At 42.0% G+C, this 21,321-nt stretch overlaps 1 protein-coding gene across 1 annotated transcript in view; it reads left to right on the forward strand.

Moving 5' to 3' along the window:
• Window positions 1-967: 967 nt before the first annotated feature.
• Window positions 968-21,321, forward strand: part of GADL1 (glutamate decarboxylase like 1) — a 187,053-nt gene continuing 166,699 nt past the window's right edge. Inside the window, exon 1 of the mRNA XM_020993432.2 lies at window positions 968-1,103. Coding sequence (XP_020849091.1) covers window positions 1,097-1,103 — 7 coding nt within the window. The 5' untranslated portion in view covers window positions 968-1,096. The remainder of the gene's footprint in view (window positions 1,104-21,321) is intronic.

The raw sequence follows: 21,321 nt of genomic DNA on the forward strand, positions 1-21,321 counted from the left end.
CTGGAAAAAAGCCCTAGTCCAAAGCCCTCCCCTTCCAAAGCCTCACATACCCCAGAGGTGCCCCCCAAGAAATGGGGGGGAGGCGGCTAGCAGGCTGTGTGCTGCCCTTTCCCACTCTCCCCTACTCACACTGCCTTGCATTCCCATCTAGAGCTGAAGAAACCAATCATTCAACATGCACTGATTGAGCACCAGCTATGTGCCAAGCACTGAGCTAGACCTTACTAATAAAAGACCTCTGAAGAAGTCTGACTCTAGATTTCTACTGCTGCCTGTTCTTGCCCAAGACCTGTCTCCAGCTCAGCAAATTGAAAGTGGAAAGAACGCTTGCTCTTGGAATCAGAGGACCAAGGTTCAAATTCTGCTTCTTCCTCTCACTACCTGCCTATATGACCTTGGGCAAGTCACTTAACATCCCTGGCCCTAAGTTTTTCCATTTGTAAAAATGAAGGGGCTAGGGGCAGCAGTGGACAGATCACTGGTCCTGCAGTCAGGAGGACCTGAGTACAAATCCGACCTCAGACACTTGACAAGTGTCAAGTAGCTAGCTGTCACACTAGCTGTGTGACGCTGGGCAAGTCACTTAACCGTTGCCTAGCAAAAAACAAACAAGCAAAAAACAAGGGGCTAGACTGGATAGACTTGGAGGCCCCTTCAGCTCTAGATGTAGGAGCCTTCACCCTTTCTGTGTCTGGGGAAGTGGATGCATCTTGGGGCTCAAAGGAGTTTCAAAAAAAGGGGCAGCAGAGTGGAAGACGACGTGATCATAAAGGATAGAGTACAGACTGCACCGCAGAAGTGGAAGGCGTACACGGTGTGCTCACAGCGCTCCTGGACGAGGGGGCGCGGGGGGGGAGGGGGTGTTCCATTCCACCTGCAGCTATTTGTCACCAGGCTCGGGGACGCCCAGAGGATCCCAGGGGCAGCCTCAGCAGCAGCAGCAGTAGGCGCCGCCCTTAGACAGCTGCGAAGGCAGCAGCAGCCTGCAGCAGCCGGCAGGGAGGTGACAGAGCCCTCCTCTCCCTCCCAGGCTCAGCGAGCACGGGCATCGCCAGCAGCAACTGAGGCCGCAGAGACGAGCGTCCGCATCTACGAGATGGAGGGTAACTCAGTACACACTTTCCCTTTCTTTTCCTCACACTGGGCTCTGCAGCGAGGCCAGAGAAAGAAAGCACCGGGGCCCATTGTCCCTTCCCAGCATGACTGCGCCCTGCGATTAGCTTCGTGCCCCCGTCCCTCAGTTCTTTATCTGATTTTCCCTTTTCGGGTGGTTGGGGGAGGGGGAGGCGGCAGAGACCGAAACCCGAGGCACAGATTTCCCCTGCCTTTGATGGGGCGGAAGGTGGGGGGAGACCAGGCAGAAGGTGTGCCCTTCCTGCTGGCCTTTTCTTCCTCTTCGTCTTCGTCTTTTTCTTTTTCGCACCTGTTGAAGAAAGGGGCTCGCCCACCCTGTCAGTGTGGGGCGCAGTCCCGTGCTGGGGCTGCTGCTGCATTTGACTTAGGGAGCCTCGGCTGGCGATGGAGTGAAGTCAGCCAGGAGCTCGGACTTTGTAAACTGGGCAAAGATGCTTGGAATTCAGGGAGGAGAGAGCGGGAGGAACTCATCTTGAGGGGGAAAACTGCCGGGCAAAGTTCTGGCAAGTTTTCCTTTCGTGCTTTTTGGGTCCTGCCTGATGGCATTGCTTGAAGAGATCGCCACTGATCTTGTTATTACTTGGGGCTCTTTGCTAGTGAGTTAGCTCCTGGCTTCTTTAAAGAGAAGCAGTCCTCAAGGAATAAACTTACCTCTGTATCAGACCGAGGTGCATCTCAGACTGCACTGAGAATTTCCTAATGAGTTCTTGTTAAAAGCAAGCCCCGGAGAGGTTCACGTAACAAGGGAGAGGTTTGTCTGTGATAATTAGAGGGCCACGAGGCAAATCGGCTCTTCTGCTGGAGTAGGACATTTAAAACAAAGACACTAAGGCACTGCTGACATTAAAGCAAAGTTTCTGTGTTTGGTCATTGCTCTTTTCACACTTTCAAAGGCAGGGGGATCTGCTGAAAAATAACTGACATTTATTGATTTGGGGGCCCAGACCTGCAATTTCTCTGGGATAGGAAAACAATGAGGCGGAGTAACAGTTATTGGCATGCTGGACTTGGAGTCTGGAAGACGTGGGTTCGAAACTTGCTTTGGACATATGCTGGCCATAAGACCCTGAGCAAGTCACTGAATTCCTCTTAGCCTCAGTTTCTCCAATTGTAAAATGGGGATAAGAAGAACACTGTCTTCTCAGGCTCTTTATAGGAAGGATCCCTCGAATAAAGTGCTTTGCAAACCTGCATGCCCTGTATAATTATTAGCCATTATTTTTATTACCACTGCAGATCGGCACCTGCTTAGTAACTTGGAGAGATGCCTGGGCCCCGAGTCATGAAGGGACTTGTGCAGGGTCACACAGGCAGTGTGCTCCAGAGATAGAACCTGAACCCCGACCTTCTTGACTATGGGGCTAACTCTGTCTATATGCAATGCCAGACTGCCTCCCAGTCCCTCACATTTATGCAGTGCTTCCAGCTGTGTAAACTGCCTCGCTGGCACTTAACGAGAAACCTGTCAGGTCAAATCTATAACTTTTATTATCCTCACTTTACAGATGAAGAAACTGAGGTTCAGGGTGGTTAGGTGACTTGTTCAGTGCCTGTCAGAGGCAAGCTTTGAACCCTCACTCCAAGTCTAGCATGCTATCTAATTGTTTGGATAGCTTTTTAATAAGTGACTTTTATTTAGTGGTAGATAAGGGGAGGGGAGGGGAGGAGATAAAGACATGGTTCCCAACTAAAACCCAACAGCATGTGAAACATTGACAGCTCAAACTTTTCAGAATTCTTGCAAGAGTATAACATTTGTTTCCAAGCTCAGGATCTAATTAGGAATTTCCACAAGTAACATAGAACCTAAGCTATAGCTATACCAAGGGCCCTTAGCCAAATGAAACTGGCAAGCAGGCTTTTTATCCACCAGAGACGCCTTCCTCTTCTCATTTGTCATTCAAATCGCTCTTGGTGCAGCTCTCCTTGATTTAAATGTCGCTGCCTTTCTGAGAATCCAGGCAGAGTTGAGAGGCAGTTACCAGAGGCTGCGCCAACTTTAGTCTCTTCTAATGAATGTGTAGCTTTGCCCATGTTCTTGTTGTTGAGCCATTTCAGTCCTGTCCAATTCTTTTTGACCCCATTTGGAGTTTTCTTGGCAAAGATACTGGGACAGTTTCCTGTTTCCTTCTCCAGCTCATTTTACAGATGAGGAAACTGAGGCAAACAGGGTGAAGTGACTTACCCCAGGGTCACACAAGTGGTAAGTGTCTGAGGCCAGATTTGAACTCAGGAAGATGAATCTCACTGACTCCAGGCCAGGGGCTCTATGCACTGTGCCACTTAGCTGCTCAGGCTTTGCCCATACCCCTGCTAGAACACAAACAATGAACAAAAGAAAACCAAACCTATTTGGGCATTTGCTTAGATCCTCAGTCCAGATCTGGAGGCGACATCCCATCCAGTCCCCTTTATTTTACAGAACCTGAAGCCCAGACAGGGGAAGCAGTTTGCTTGAGGACATACATGGTAGCCATGTTGGGATCCCAATGGAGGTTCTCTCCCTCTAAATTCAGTGAGATTTCCATTGCATTTCTTATCAGTTTGGAAATTTTTACCAGCGTTTCTGTGGAAAATCATCAGCCACCTTTATTAGCTTCACAATTGGTCTATAATTGCAGGATTGTTTCCTTGCTCAGTTATATGATTGCAAGCCCCGGTGCCTTTAAGAGCAGAGATCTGCATCCTGAACGGGACTGTGAAATTGATGACCAAACCCTGGATAGACTGCACTTATGTCCAAGAGTCATTTAATATGTGATGGTCCAGGTTTGATCACAACCAAATGGAAAGGGAAATACTGCCATTACCGTGACAAACACATTCAACGGTGCAGGCACAAGCATATTTCCTCCAAACCCCCAGTAGTTTTCCAGATACATTTGATGAGGTAGCGCAATCTGAAATTTGATAAGTGTGTTAAATGATCTGTCTTGATCATACCATCATCTTGAATATCAATGACATGCCCATAAATTATGTAAGATTATAATAGATAGGGGTTCCCCTTGCACACTGACTTAATTCTCTTACCTTTAATGGCTGGTATGGACTTTTAGACTTAGCATTGTCTCAGCCTGCTCATGGAGAGTGGAATGTCAAGCTGACACAGTTAAGTATATAACCAAGGCAAAAACAGTCCCTTTATGTTAAGGAAGATAAAGTACTATCTTGGATCTGAATTGTTCATTCATTCATCAAGTGTTTATTAAGCAGCTACTTTGTGTCAGATTTTTGTGCTAGGTGATCAAAGATACAAAGACAAAAAAGAGTCACTCCATACCCCCCAGTGAGCTTACATTCTATTGGGAGAAACAACATGAATACAAATGGATAATATATATACAAAAATTATAGGAGAGTAAAAGTATTTATTAAGCAATGACAATGTGTGCCAAGCACTGTGCTAACACTGGGTATAGAAATAGAAAAGGGAATGCAGTCTCAGCCCTTTGACAGATTACATTTTTTTTTTCTGGCAAGAGGAACAGTTTTTTTTTTTTTCCTAGCAAGGGGAACCATTTTTTTTTTTTTTTGCAGGAGTGGAACTTATATTCTAATAGGGGGGAAGACAACATCTAAAGATGGTTAGAGAGGGTTATCTCCATTGTGAAAGTTGCAAGGATGGAGGGTAGTGCCATAGGGAAGTATTTGACACCTCCCCATTTCCAATAGCAATGCCACTATTGATTTAATTATGGCTTCAGAACTAGACCAGGGCAGTGAGATTGAGAGGGTAGGGAGGCATAGTTGGTACAATGCAGCTACTGGGGTCATAACCAGAGATTATGTGAGGCACAGTATGAGTTGACCATGATCACATAGCCAGCACATTTTGGTGTTGTGAGAGGCTGGGAGAGCTGCAACAGGTCACTGCCAACTAGTGGGACAAGGACTAACCTTGATCAGGAAGTAGCTCTTCAGCTGAGCCTTGAAGGAAACTAGGGATGTTGCAAGATGGAAGGAAGGACAGAAGCCCTCTATTTATTTATTTACTCACTTATTTGTTTATTTATTTAATTTATTTATTATTTTTATTCTCAGCTTGAGTTGAGGCTCCTCTCTCACATGGTAGCTTTAATTTTACCTTGATGAGCAAGGCTTCTGTTTGGAATGCTTTGAATGGAATGAAATTTCAGTGGTGGAGATAGAAATGATTTATGTGGGAACTCTGTGTCTTTTTATGTGACCTGTATAGTGTAACAACTCGCATCCTCAGCTGAAAGACTGAATCCCAGTGTGGCAAGCTGGAAGGAACCATCCTCCTGGGTACTGTTCCTCATTAAGAGAGAGGATACTGTCAGCAGGACCTTACCATTCTTCCTATCTTGTCTGCTGCCTCTGAAGGGAATACTGAAGAGGGAAGGAAAGGGAGAGAACAGGGGGAAAAATGAGTGAGACCCTGGCCTGATCTCTCTTATGAAGCTGCATCTCTTGTCTGGGTGGGGCAGGATAGAAGAAGACCTAAGATGGACAGGGTGCACCGTGGATGAAAATGAGGTTACTACACTCCTGTTGAGTCAGCTTTTCCGTGCTCCTCCAAAGCAAGGAGAGATGCTTTGCATCCCAGCATTTTCTACTAGTGGTGGGATTCTCCAATATTCTTTCTCCACTTGCTAAAGAAGAGAAAGGACTAAGTGTGTATAAGAATGACTGTACCTCGTGTAGACACCGTGGTATCTACAACTAATTGCCATTTGCATCGGAATATCTGTGAGATGCTATAGACAGGATCTTATTGTGGAAGGGGCCTTAGAGGTCAATATTTTTACCCTATGAAGGAATATATTCTACAATGTTGCTAACAGGTTGTCATGCAAATATCTGCTTGAATATTTCTAGAGATGGAGAAAGAGTAGAGTTAGAAGGAAGCTTATGTCATTTTGGAATAGCTCTAATTATTAGGATATTCCAGTTCCTTTTTTTGTGAATTGTGGGGTCCTGGATGTAAAGCTGGAAGCCATCTTGGGATCATCTAGTCTAACACTCCGTTTTTTCCCATGAAAAGACTGAGGCCCAGGAAAGTTAAGTGACTTAGCCAAGGTAACAGAGATAGTGTCAAAAGTGAGACTTGAACCTAGGTCCTCTGCCTCCTGAACCAGTGTCTTGACTATCCCCCTGATGATGAGTGACAAGGGAGAGCGTATATTCTGGAGGGCAGGAAATTCTGTTATTCAATGTGGTCAGAAGTGGGATGGATGCTCTTGGTAACTGTGTGTCTTGGTTGATAAAGCATTGCTACTTACACCAAGTCTCACAAAGAAAGCATGCAATAAACCATGTTTAATGTTTAAGTTAGACTATGAGAAACTTCGTATTTATTTGCATAGCAGAGTGGAAAGATTGCTAGGTTTGGAATCATAGGCCTTGGGTTCAAACACAGGCTCTGCCATTTAATATCTGTGTGACATTGAGCAAATCACCTGCCTCTCTGTGCCTCGGCTGCCTCATCTCTAAAATGAGGGAGTTGGGCTCCATGGCCTCCCTTTGGACTCTCCCTCTGTGATCTTGTGTCTCTAGTTTTTAATCTCTCACTAACTTGCTTTGGGACTTTGGACAAACCACTTCAAGTCTCTCTGGACCTCAGTTTCCTGATCTGTCAAATGAGGGACTCTCTTCCTGCTTTAGTTTCCTATGGCTCTGTTCGTCTTCTGTGGTAGAAAGCAGCAGGGCTTCCATGGTCATTATTAGGAGGTTTTAGTATCATGACACTGGCAATCTAGGCACAGACCAATTGCTAGGTGTCTTTTGTGGAGAGCTGGGTACCGATGAACTGACTGTGCCTGAGAAGGATCCAGAAAGTTAGACTCTCCCCTGCAGCCTCCCAGGCTTTAACAGGCTGGCTTTGTCTCCGTCTTGCTGGGTTCCAGGAGTGAACAGCGTTTCCCAGACATCCCTAGCCATGGCCCCGTGTGAATCCCGTCCCCTACTTTCTCGATCTCCTTTGTGTGCTGTCTCCCTGACTATTAGAATGGGAACTTCTTGAGGGCAGGGACAGCTTTGCTTGATTTATTTATATTCCTAGCTCTTTGCACAGTGACTGGCACAGAAAGGATTCTGAATTTGCTGTTGTAGCCAATTAGCTGCCGAGTCTTGAGTTTTCCTTTTAATTCTATGCATTGTCTAGCTGCTTGAAAAAAAAATTAAACTCAAAGAATTCAGAAGATTATTCAAATCCTAGGTTATAACAGCAACTAGCATATGATCAGTCAAAAAGCATTTATTAAGCACTTACTGTGAGCCAGGGTCTGTTCTAAGTGTCGAAGATACAGAGGCAAAAACATGGCTGCTGCCACCAAGGGCATTGCATTCTAATGGGAGAGAGAATGTGTAAAGAACACATATCCGTAACATATAGGCAGAGTCTGTGGAAGGATAATAGCAGAGAGAAGGGAGTGGTGGTAGAGTGGAGGAAGGAAGGGGGAGACCAGAAAAAGTCTCCTATGAAGAGTGGGATTTGAGCTGAATCTTGATGGAATCCAAGGACACTAGATGCAGGGAGTTAGGAGGGAAAGCATTTCTGGCACAGGGGACAGCTGGGACAAAGGCCCAGAAGCAGGAGACGTCACGTCTGGCGGGAGGAATAGCAAAGGGCTGATGTAGCTGGATTGCAGAGTGTGGAGAGAGGAGTAAAACGTAATAAAGCTGGACAGGCAGGAAGAGACCAGGTTGTAAAGAGCTTTACATAACAAATGGAAGATTTTTATATTTTGTCTCGGAGGTAATAGGGCACTGCTTCAGTTTATTGAGTGCACTTTAAGAAAGTCTCTTTGACAGCTGCACTTCAGTCTCACAGAACTCTTTACCCATCTTTATATCATTCATTTCTCACAGCAACCTTGTGAAGTAGATCTTATAGGTATTGAGATCCCCATTTTACTGTTGAGGAAACTGAGGTTTAGAGAGCTGACTTGACTTAGCGAAGATCGCTCAGAGAGTCAGAGTTGGAAGGAACCCCAGACCTTCTTGATAGCAAGGCTACCGAAGTCTCTACCACACTGCCTCTCCGATAGCGCTTGATGCCCAGAGGTGGCGTCTCTTGGGTATTAAGGAAGCCAAAAGAGGTCAGTCTGCCATTTTGTCACTCCAGATGCACAGTATTTCCAGGCAATCAGGATAACATATAAAATCCCTTCCAGCTTGTAAATTCTATAAAAAGGTTTAGTGTGGCAATAGGAGATCACAAAAAACCAGGGCATTTCTGATGAGGGATATTTCCATTCCCTCAAAACTAGAGCAAATGATTGAAAGTGAAATTGATTGTGGTATGAGAGTCATAACCAGAGGCTTAAAAGAAATAACAGAAGTTGAGAATCTCTGAGCGGGAACAGACCTCAGAGGCCATCCTATCTGACAAGCGGTCAACCAGCTTTTGTTCTGAGACCTTCAGAGATGGGAAACCTCCGAAGGCAGCCCATTCCATTTCCATCAAGCTTTCATCGGTAGGAAGTTTTTTATTGATATCAAGACAAGATTTGACTCTTTGTAATTCCCACCCATAGCTCCTCAATCTGTCCCCTTGGGCCAACAGAACACATTTCTTTTCTTCTATGTGACACCTCTTAAAAATACTGGAGGTCACCTACCCTGCCCTTCCCCCCTCCCTCAAGCATCCTCTTTTCCAGGCTAAACATCTGCAACATTTTTTTTCATCCAACCCTCACACACCATAAACTAGAGGCCCTTTACCTTTGTAACCTATTTACCCTAACTCACTTCATCTTTTCAATGGCCATCCAGAAGAATGACACAGAATTAAATACTCTAAATTCTCCAGCTGTGTTCTGACCAGGGCAGAGGACTATTAGGTTACCGGTTTTGGACGCTATTATGTATGCTTCTCCCAAGGCAGCCCAAGACTCCGTTAACTCTTTTGCTTGCCACGTCACAACATCAACTCATATTGGGCTGACAGCTGCTACATCCCTTGGATTCTCATGGAACCCCAAGTCTAGAGCTGGAATGGAGCACAGAGGCCATCTAATCCAATTCCCTAATTTTACAGATGAGGAAAGCAAGGCCTATGGAGCTAAAGTGACTTGCCCAGCCGAAATGCTGTCTAACCATGCCTGCCCCATCTTATGCTTTGGAAGTTGATTTTTTTAACCCGAATATAAGTCGATGATGATGTCATTTATATAGTGCTTTAAGGTTTACAAAGTGCTTTACAAATATTGCCTTATTTTATGCCCACAACAACCCTAGGAAGCAGCTGCTATTATTATTTGAATTTTGCAGATGAAGAAATATCTTATTAGGGTTGGCCCAATGTCCCAGACTGTTGAGATCTTTTTGAATTCCCATTCTTGGGGAAGCTAGGTAGCACAGTGGATAGAGCACTGACCCAGGAGTTAGGTGGATCTGAGATCAAATCAGGCCTCAGACACTTATGGGCAAGTCTCTTATCCCTGATTGCCTCAAAAAAAAAATCCCCACTCTCTCATTCCATATGTTAAATATCCCTGTCAGCTTTGTGTCTTGAGCAGATTCTGTAATCATGCCATTTCTGCCTTTATCCAAATCATCCATAAAAATGTTTAACAGCCCAGAGCCTGGCTGGACTGCTCCCCTGGAGCCTTCCTTCCAATCTGACATCAAATGATGAAATGAATAGTCTTTGAGTGTGACTATTCAACCATTTCCAAATCCTCCTAACTTGACTCTCTAGCTTACCTCTCTCTATTTTTCCACAATGATCACGTGAGAGACTCACTCAAATGTTTGGCTAAAACCAAGGGAAACTGTACCTACAGAAGTCTTGGGAGCTTCCAATCTAGTAACCCTGTCAAAAATGAAATGAACTTAATTAAGCACGATCTCTTCTTAATGAACATCAAATATTTCAAGAGTGGGAGAGATGGGGGCAGAGCGATTGTTCTACTTGGGGAAGACTTTGTAGAGGACATGGGAATGATAGGTCATTGTAGTTTCTAGGACAGGGGTAGCCTGGAGTTTCTAAACCTGCTTTGTTTTTAAACAGTTTGATAACTGTATTTCAATATAATTCAGTTCCTGCACAATCCTATGTGTGTTATGTATTTAAAAACCTTATTCTAAAAAGAGGCCATGGCTTCACCAGGCTGCCAAAGGGTTCAGGATACACATTAAAAAGTTTGAGCCCCTACTTTATAAGGACATGCAGGCTGATTTCATCATCACTCGCCCCAAAACAGAGGTTCTTAAACCTTTTTGTGTTGTGAACCCTTTTGTTAATCTGGTGAAGCCTATTAATCCTTTCTCGTAATAATATTTGTGGCCTGTATTCACAGTCAGAAAAAATGCTAAATTTCAGTTCGATGTTGGTGAAAATAAAGATGCAATTTTCTTCTATCCATGTTCACAATTTATCTGCATAAACATCTGTGGATCCCAGGTTAAAAACACATGACTGTGAAGGAGAGATTGTTACACTTAGTAACATCCAGACCCCAGACCAGGCTTTGTTGTCCTGTGCAAGGTTCTGATAATGAGCCTCTTGAGAATTAATTTCAACTGGAGACTTTGACCTTCATTCTCTCCCCCCAACAAATGTGTTTTTGTCTGTACCTGTGTGTTTGGGAGAACAGAGTTGTCTGGTCTTAAAATTATATTGAGTTTTTAAAAATCCATGTCCAAAGGGACCCATTATCATATGCTCTTGGGTGACTTGGTCTCAGTTACCAATGTAAACTTACTTGCCATGTGGTGTGACCCTGGATGAATCATGACATCATGGATAAAAGCTAGAAGAGATCTTAGGGGCCATGTATACAACTACCTCGTTTTACAGATGAAGTTGTATGTTGAATATTGAAGATTCAAACTGAGATACTCTGATGCCAAATGTAGCATTTTTCCATCTCCAAGTCTCAGTTTCCTCATCTGTAAAATGAGGATAATAAGTAGCATCCATCTCCTAGGGTTGCTGTGAGGATCAAACGAAATAAAACACTTTGCAAACCTCAATGGGCTGTGTAGATGCCAGCCATTATTACTGTAAAGGTCTCATGGTATGGTCAGGAATGGATGGGACTGGCTTCGTTGCATGGATTCCCCAAATCAGTGACAGCCCAGATCCATTGGAGTATTTCAATATTGGATATCAAATTGAGTAATTAAGGTGAATTTTCTTGGTACCATAACTGTGTCCATTTACAACTTTAAAATAACCATTTTGGTTAAAAATAAGAATTTTCTTTCAGAAATACACTATATAGTTGGATATATCACATTTTAAACGGTTCGCTAAATGCAATTTAACTTTTTTTCTGAATAACGTAGTGTCATTATTATGAATATAGGCTCAGAGGATTTAGAGCCAGGAAGGACCTTAAAAAACTCATGCTTAGAGCTTATTCTATTTCTCTCTTCCTGCAATTCTCTGGCTATTTTAAGTGCTCCCTTTATCATCTGAAAGGGGCATCTTCCTCCATTGCCTCACAGTCAGTCAGTAAGCATTTATTAAGCATCTACTATGTGCCAGGCACTGTGTTAAGCACTGGAAATGCAGAGCAGGGTAGAAGAGTCCCTGCCCTGGAGAAGCTCCCAATCTAATGGGAGAGACAGCGGGCAAACAACTACGGATTAATTGGAGATGATTAATAGAAGGAAGACACAAGAATTAAGAGGGATTGAGAAAGGGGTCTTGATGGTCATGCTATCGGACAATAAGCTCTGGGAGGTTCCATCAAGCTGGAAGGACTTTGTGAACAGACAGTGCCAGGGATGGGCTATCCTTCTGTCTGGGGACCAAGCCTGCCAATTCCAAAGAAGATATTGCTAAGCTGACTACAGGGTGACGTATTATCTACCCATAGCAACTCTCAAGGACCATCCACTGGCTCATAACTTAGATCAGTGGTACCTGATGAAGCCTCAGGTTCAATCTCTATATTGTACAGACCAGGGAAAGTGACTTGTCCAAGGTTGCACAGCTGAATCTGCAATGTTACTGTAAAATACAGGGATGGCCTAATAAGATACTGAGTCATGAATTTTCCTTCCTTCCCTCTTTCCTTCCTTCCTTTTTCCTTCCCTCCTTTTTTCTTCCTTCTTCTTTTCTTCCTTCCTTTTTTCTTCCTTCCCTTATCTTTTCTTCCTTCCCTCCTCTTTTCTTCTTTCCTTCCTTTTTTCTTCCTTCCCTCTTTCCTTCTTTTTCCCTTCCCTCCTTTTTCTTCCTTCTTTTCTTCTCTCCCTTCCTCTTTTCTTCTTTCCTTCTTCTTTCCCTCCTTTTTTCTTCCTTCTTTTCTTCCTTCCCTCCTCTTTTCTTCTTTCCTTCCTTTCTTCTTCCTTCCCTCTTTCCTTACTTCTTTCTTCCTTCCCTTTTTTCTTTCTTTCCTTCCTTCCTTTCTTTTTTTCCTCTTTTCTTCCTTCTTTTCTCCCTTCCTCTTTTCTTCCTTCCTTCCTTTTTCCTTCTTTCTTTCCTTTCTGTGCTGAGAGGATGTTCTAAAGAGTATGTAGGTGAAGATGGAGCATGAGAAGAGCAGGAAGACTATATCATAAGCTCCTTGAGGACTGAGTAGGGGTTTTCCATGTCTTGGGTTTTCAATGTGTTAAATGTAATGAGCACTCAGTGAATTTCAATGGCTGCTTGTCTTTTACCATTGTTACAATCAGTAGACCTTGTAGAATAATAATGAAAACTTTACTGGACCAAGAGTCAAGACAGCCCTAGGTTTAAATCCTACTTCTGTAATTTTTTATAACTGTGTCACTATGGACAAATCATTTCACCTCTCTGGGCCTCAATTTCCTCATTTGTGAAAAAAAGTAATGCTAGCTATTATTAGGAGGCTTAATGAATCTGAAGAAGAGGTGAAAAATGCTCCTCCCTTCCTTCCTTACAGAGGTGGGGGCCATGGGTACGGAACATTGCATATACAGCTGCGTTTGGATGATATATTGGTTAGTTGGCTGAACCGCTCCTTTCTCCTGTTCCTTTGAAGGGAAGGTAGAGAAGGGTAGAAGGATATATTTGGAAATGGAAGTGTTGTAAGAAAAAACAAAAGCTATCAATGCAAATTTTTAAGTGATTTTATTTATATTGAGGGTAACTATACTCCAAGGGGGCCTGGAAAAGCATCCAAGTACCCCACGTTGAGTTACACTCCATTAGTCCTTTCTCCATTATTTTGCATAATGTCAACAGCTTCATTATTGTTATTGTTATCATTACCATTTTAAATAGTTCTCTAGGTACAAAGAGAGAGACTAGAATGGACCAAAAATGTTAATCAGTAATGCACCAAATAAATGGCTGCCTACTTCTGTCTACCTGATTTACTAACATGGTGATGGTTGATTAAGTGATTGCCTGTTATTACACAGAAGGCAGTGTTAATGTGATTTATCCAAATTAAGTGGCTGAGGATTTCTATTAGGCAGGCTCTGGTCCTGGAGTCACAGAATGCTGGGAATGCTTTAAGTAGAAATCCTCTAGTCTATCCCCCTCCCATTTTACAGATGGGAAACTTGAGTCCCGGGGAGGAGGAGTGACTTGGCCAAAGTCCCCCAAAGAATCAGCTGGGACTAGTGCCACATCTCCCGAGAACCAGTTGGGTTCACCTCTCACTTGACTCTTCTTTCTACAGGGGAAGGTATTTAGAAATATTCAAAGCATGAGCAGTCTGAGCACCTGTAAGGTCAGGGAAACTGGTATTTACATTTCTTCTTTAACGACCAGGGGCTTCTTGATCTCCTGCTTAGAGAATTTAAGTTTCCAGAAGCATCTTGACAGAATACATTGTGGAGTGTTGAGCTATGTAAATGACTTGAGACAGCCGTGTGTCATTATGAAATATTAAAACCCACTTGGGTGATTTAGCTGCAGCATTGTTGGGCTTTAAATTATTTCTTGGTCTAATTTTTATGTCTCTTTAATTTATTGCTTTTTCTTTTATTCGTTCCAGTTTTTTCACAGGTGATGATATTCCCATTTCAGCATTTTTGGATGCCATGTTTTTTGATCTTCTAGTATTTTATATTGACTTCCAAAATCAATAGAGTCTTAGATGGTGTTTTAGGATTTATATTTTCTCTGTTCATTTACAGTGTGTTAAATGGGTTAAAATTCCACCCAAGTTACACTTTTACCAAGTGAATATTTTCACCCTGATTGTTTCTATTGAAATACTAGTCTATTTATTGATACCAAATTTGAAAGAAGCTGGGATAGAGATAAGATCTTAATGTAAAATGGATCATTTCTGATATTTGGAAAATTTTTCACTTTTCACATAGATGCCATTGGCTAAAAACAAAAGCAAAGGAAATCTTTTTAATAATAACAGTAATAAAAATAATTGTCTTTTGTGAAGGTAATGTACTTTGCTAAAGCTTAAAATGTTGTATAAATATCAGCCCTTATCATTTTTTTTTTACTTTGCATCAGCCATTTCATCATAGTCCCTCTCTCCTTGATTTGAACTCTTATTTGTTGCAAAGAAAATTATTTAAGCCAAATGAACTTCACCCTAGAGCGTCCATGTCCTTGACCTCTCCACCAAGAGAAGGGAGGTATCATCCATCATCTCTACCACAGTAGAGATCAAGACCAGCTGAATTGAGCTGCTTTTTAAGGTCATTTTTGCTTCTGTTACTATGATCATTGTGTATAGGCCTCTCTTGGTTCTATTGACTTCAATCTTCATCAGTTTGGATAAATCTTCCCATACTTTTCTTAGTTCCTTATATCTGTCATTTCTTACATGCAATAATATGCCATGTAGCACTGGTTGTCCAGCCATGCCTCTCACAGATGTGCAGACACTTCTTTTTTCTGTCACAAAAAGTGCTGCTGTGAATGTTTTGTTACGTAGAGAACCAACAACTAAAACGTGAAATAGATGCTGACTAGAACGATGTGCTGACCATTTTGAATGGAATTACGCTCTAATTAATAGGTACTGCTAAAACAGATGCTGATTGCAGCTCTCTTAGACCAGGGGATCCTTCACCACAGCTTTCCGCAAGAAGTTCCACTCAATGCACCAGGGGTCTTGCTGTCTTTCTTCTAAGATCAATGTACCCTTGGCTGTCTAAGAGTAATCTCTGATTCTTGCCACTTGAATGGCCCACCTTCTTTCCTGGGTAAACAAATAAATTGAAGGCATAATAGATAGACTTTGAATTAGGAAGACCTGAGTTCAAATCTTGCCTCAGACATATCTGATAGTTACGTCACCCTGGGCAAGTCACTTAGCCTTTCTGTACCTCAGTTTCCCTATCTGTAAAATGGAAATAATAATTGCACCTACCTGGCAAGATTGTCTTGAAGATTAAATGAGATACTTTTTGTAAAGCACTTTGCAAACCCTGGAGTACTATATACATGCTGGCTATTATTATTAAATGTATTTTATGTTGTTGATAGTGCTAGATTCATGTTAGCCAGAAGTCTCCTTGTGTTTTTAATGCGTCTTTCCTTGCCCTTTTGGTCAGTCGTGATTTTGAGTGTTCTGAGATCAGGACATTCCAGGATTCATGACCAGAGGGCATCACTGGAAGGAACAGGCTTTTGTAGCAGGGAGAAGTTTGGGGTCGTCGAAAGTACTGCAGGATCCATATACCAGCTGAACAAATCCTGGACAGCCTGATGTTTTCTTTCTGCTCCATTTTGGGCCTGGCTCCTCATGCGCCGTGCCCATACTGACTAAATAGGTGCTGCTGAGCTAATGCTACGCATCGACTTCTATGCCAGAGTCTTACTGATAGGCATTTTTCATCCACTTTGTTGTTTCCATTGCAGATGGTTAGAGCGATCTCTTTTACACTGCCATGCAATTAGAACGATGCCTTCTATGATTAGGGAGCTAGGCGACTCAGCTAATGGAGAGCTAGGCCTGGAGTCAGGAAGACCTCGGTTCACATCTAACCTTAGACACTCACTAACTTTGAGGTTTGCAAAGTGCCTTGTATGCATTTTGCTTTCACTTTACAACAGCCCTGTGAAATAGGGAGTAGATGCTCCCCATTTACAGATGAGGAAGCTGAGCCTCAGAGGTTGTGATTTCCTCATGACCACAGATCCAGAAGCTAGGTGCTCCTCATTCTTAGCAGTAATCGGCACGTAGTAGGCACTTAATAATCGTTTAGTGACACACTGGCTGACTCCTAGTCAAACATTCTTTTCGGTGCTGCCGACTGAAGTCGAGCTATAATGCCAGCCATATTGCATTTTATTTCCTCCCTCATTCTGGGCATCTCTTTCTTGTCTTACATACCTATGTACTCTACTTGAAGAAGTCTGCAACAATCGAATGAACACTGGATCTGGAGTCTAGAGGGAGCTGAGTTGGAATGATACCTCTGATATTTACTGTGTGACCTTGGAAAAGGCACTTAAATCAGAGCCTGAGTTTCCTCATCTCTGAAACAGATAACAGTTATCTGAAGCATTTACCTCACAGAGTTGTTATTAGAATCAAATGATATCCTATCTGCAAATTTCTTTGATAACCTTGAAGTCCTGTGCAAATGTCAGCTATTATATGCTTTATACTATTTTGATGTGTAAGCATCTTAATTAATGGAATTTATCAATGAGGAATGATTCTGTGATTTCCCAACCAAATCAAGAAAAACAAAACTGATGACACATTCCTACAAATAGCAGGTCCCTAAGGTATATTTTAAAAAATATGTTACTCATAAATATTCGATTTACATTTCATATTTTTCTAGAATGTGTCCATTACATAGCTTTAAAAGTCCATTATCAGTTTCAAACAAGATTTTAAATACATTTAAATTTCATGAATTCCTAAAATACTCTAGTGCATCTTTTTCTTTTACTGAGATAAAAGAAAAAATGAATGTTCAAGAAGCCTAATTTTCTTACTTATCTTAAGTATCAACAGGACACTTAACTGCAGTGAATCTCCTTCCTAAAATGTGTTGCCCAAAACCAAACAAAATCCGCCAGATGTGATATGACCAGGGACAGAATCACTTTCTCTTGTTCTGAATATCATGAATCTTTTTAATATACATGCAATGTTTGATTCCCATATCGTACCTTTGACTCATATCAAACCCAAAATTGACTAAACCTCTATCTTTTCACATTGAAACCAATATCTAGTCATGTCTTCCATATTGTCTACTTGCATCATTGATTTTTTGAGTCCTGAATTAGGCTGTTTATCTCTGTTTAGTATCTTCTCACGAGATTTGGCCTATCCTTCTAGAAAGCTGAGATCTTTTTACCTCTTAATTCAGTCACTCAGTATATTAGCAATCCCTCCTCACTTGGTTTCACTTGAAAATTGGATTAATCATAATATCTAGGCCTTCATACAAGTCACTGATAAAAATGTTGAGCAGAAGAGGGCTAAGGACCAATCCTTGAGACACTGTACTGGGGACTTCCTCCAAGCTGACACTCACCCAATGCTGAGTCCAGCCATTGCACCAGTTTTGAATCTAACTACATTATCATCCAAGCAACATCATGATCTTGGTCACAAGAGATACCATTAGAAACTTGGTATATCTGGATTTCAGTGAGTGATATGATAACTTCTTTAACATTCTCTTGATCTGCCCGTCTCGTAACCTTGTCAAAAGAGGAAATGTGATTTGTCAATTTTTTATGTGCATGTGGGAGACAACTTGTCTGAGGAGAATGATTAAGGCTGAATTTGGCACTTATAGGTGGTAGGGAGGGGGCGTGGTATAATTTAAAAGTCTGTACACCTCTGAAATTAAAAATAAAATAATGTACCATCTGTGCTGGAGGTTGCCAACCTCTATGCTAACGTTTACAATTCTTTTCCAAAATGCCCAAATCATATTATTCAGGGAATGCGAAAGTATTGACAAAGATGCTCCCCTCTCTCATGAAAAGTATCGGCAGGACCTGCAAATTGCCCATCATTTTATAACATATTTTTAAAGTGGTGGTTGAATGGATACATTTACACGTCTTAAAGTTAATACTTGAATAATTTAGTTCTCAGACTCTGCAGTACACTGCAATTAATAGATCATAGAAACTTAATTGTCTATTACTTCAGGAGGCTAAAATTGCTTTCAAATAGTTCTGTGTGGTTTTGTAATTGATAAGAGACTCAGGAAACAATATTGGAAATGGAGAAATTTGAGTTTCATATCTTGCCTTCCCTTGGTAGCACTTTAGTGCTTTAGTGATCAGTAGTTCAGACTTCCAGAAACCTGAAGCATCTGGCAAAACAACCCCCCCCCCCGAATTAGCCCAACAGGGGTAGGAAACTCTCAAGAATAGCACTCTGAAGGCATCAAAATGATTTCAATGAAGAAGAAAAGAGGAATAGGCCTAAAGAGAACAATGCAAGACATGTCGATTAATTCCAGTTTTCAAAAGAAGATGGACGCAAGGGCTAAGTAATTGATGCATGCAAGATAATAGGATGGACTTTTAGGAATAATTTCAGGAGTGCTAAATCTCCAAATAAATTGAACTTGTCAATGTATGCTAAAGACAGCAACAACAAAACATGTTTATTTGTTATTTTTTTTTTACTACGTTTGAGTACAAAGAGATCAAAGAAGGGCAGGATTTGATGTAGATGGAATGTGTAGATAACAGATCTCTGTGAGTGAGAAAACTTGTAGATTCATAGGTCTAGAGTCACAAGGGTCCTGAGAGGCCATTTACAGATGAAGCAACTGAGTGACTTATCCATGGTCACGCAGGGATGAACACCTCAATGTCTTCAATGTGTTCAAGTCATGAGGCTTAGATGAGCTATATCCTAGAGTTACTGAAGGAACTGGAAAATGTCATTGATACATTTCTGTAAGAAAACTTTTAACAATTATGAAAATTTGGAAAGGTATTGCAGGACTGGAGAAAGACAAATGTTCTGGATTTTCAAAAAAGGGGAAGAGAGTAGAGTTCACTCTGCATGTTTGAGGCTAGCAAACTTGAGTTCTATTCCTGGCCAAATTCTAGATTCCTTTATTAAAGGGATGGTTTGTGTGCATTTAGAAAGGGAAGCAGTGATCATTAAAAAGCTAGCATGGGTTTATCAAGAGTAAAGACTAACTTCAATTCTTTTTTTGACAGAGTAATTCAACTAGGTTGATTGGGGTAATTCTATGGACCAGGAGGATCTCAACATTTATATTTTGGTACAAAATAAGACAGGCAAGACTGGAAAACAGTTCCTCTAAAAAGATCTAGTGTTTTTAGTCTTGGTGAAAAATCTAAAGTTCTCCTAGGTTATGTTAAGAGGGGCATAGTGTCAAAAGTGAATGGATAGTCCCACTGAGCTCGGGTGGGTAACACTGCATCTAGGTAATGTATTCAATTTGGGACCCAAAATTTGAGGAAGGATATTGATAAGAAAAAGCACGTCAGAGGGAGCTGACCAGAATGAGGAGATGTCTAGAATCCATGCCATATGAGGATCAGTTAAAAGGAAAAGGAATTTTTAGCTAAAAACAAAACAAACCCTGGGGGATGGTGGTGGAGGGGAACAGACACATGACAGCTTTCTTCCTGTTGTATAGGAGAGGGATTAACCTTGCTCTACCTGGGCCCAGAGAGCAGAACTAGGTAGAAGTTACCAAGAAGCAGATTTAAGCTTTTTCTTTTTTTTTTAATGTTCTAAACATTCGAGTTTAAAATGGGCTCGTTGGGGAGAGAGTGGCTTTGCCCTCCCTGGAAATCCTCACACAGAAGTGGGTGAACACTTGTTAGGGTTTTGTTGAGAGAAATGGTGTCTTTCGGCAACTAGACCCTGGTTCTTCAACATCTAGCAATAATGAAAATAGCAGAGATGAGCTAAGGAGAGATCTGGTCTACCCAACTACCTGTCTTTGCATCCCCAACCTAGCACAGGGTCCTGCACTTAGCGGGCACTTTCAAAATGCTTATTATTGGATTGTCATACGGATTCTGAGCTTTTTCTAGTGAAATGATCAGAGGGGATCTCCAATCTCTGGCTAATTGAAAAGTCGGAAGTCTTCTCGACTGCATGCCTACTTTCTGAGGGCATCACTTGGCTTTAGTCTTACAGAGCAAGACCCAACATTTGTGAGCAGAGAAGATGGATTATAGGTAGTGAAACATACCCAGAAACCTCAAGCGTTTCTCAACAACTGAGTGACTTTTTCAAGGACCTTGTTTCTGAATCCAATCAGTCTCCTGATTAGTCTTCCAGGGCTGATAAAATCAGCCTGTTTTGAGAGTGTTCATTGAGATGGACCCTGGCAGGGGCTTCTACATAAATTCCATGAAGATTCAATGAGCATTAAAGGTCTACTTGTGCCAGGCTTTAAGGGGAACATGGGATTGTGCATTGTAGGATTCTGAAATTACGCTTCCACCAAAGATACAAAAAAAAGTTCTAACTGGCCAGAAAATGAATGATGGAAAAAGCATTTATTCCTTACTCTGTGCCAGGCACTGTACTAAGTGGTTTACAAATATTATGTCATCTGATGCTCTTAATAACTCTCGGCGGTAGGTGCCATTATCATCCCCATTTTACAGTTGAAGAAACTGAGACAGACGGCGTTTAAGTGACTCGCTCAGGGTCACACAATTAGTAACTGTCTGAAGCCAGATTTGAATTCAGGTCTTCCTGACACTCTATCCGCTGTGCCACCTAGCTGCACTCTGGTAGAGCTTGCATTCTATTGTACAAAACCTTTGGAGATTGGTGAATTATGCCATCATTCCAAAAAAGTTCCCCCCCTCCTTCCCCTTTTTCCTTCAGAAGTCATTCATTTACCTGTTAATTATGGAGTACAGGAATTAATACAGATGAATTACAATCTCACCCTGTTGGAATATAAGTTCCTTGAGAGAGGGACTGGCTTTGCTTTTATATTTGTATGGCAAGACTTTAACATAGTGCTTGGCACACAAGTGCTTAATGGAGGCTTCTTCATTCATTCGTTTGTTCGTTCCTTCATTTTCTAACTAGTTCTCTCATTTTTGTGTGTGTCCTTGGTGAGACGTTTTGTGAGAACCTCACCTGCTAGCAAAGCTGATCTGTGGGTGAGGAAGCAACTCTCAGAGCCAGAAGGTAGCTCAGAGCCTGGGAGCTGCGGGTACAGTGATCGAGTCTAACCGTCTTCTCTTCAGGACTTGTCTCTACACCAAACCTCCCAAGTGTTCTCCCAGCCTTTGCCTGAAGAACTCCAATGAGGAGGAACCCACCAATTCCACTTTGGGCCAACTCTAATTGTTAGGAAATCTTTTCTTCTTGTCAAGCCTAA

Source organism: Phascolarctos cinereus, unplaced genomic scaffold, assembly GCF_003287225.1.
Source record: "Phascolarctos cinereus isolate Bilbo 61053 unplaced genomic scaffold, phaCin_HiC Scaffold_1;HRSCAF=81, whole genome shotgun sequence".
In the NCBI taxonomy this organism is placed as follows: domain Eukaryota; kingdom Metazoa; phylum Chordata; class Mammalia; order Diprotodontia; family Phascolarctidae; genus Phascolarctos; species Phascolarctos cinereus.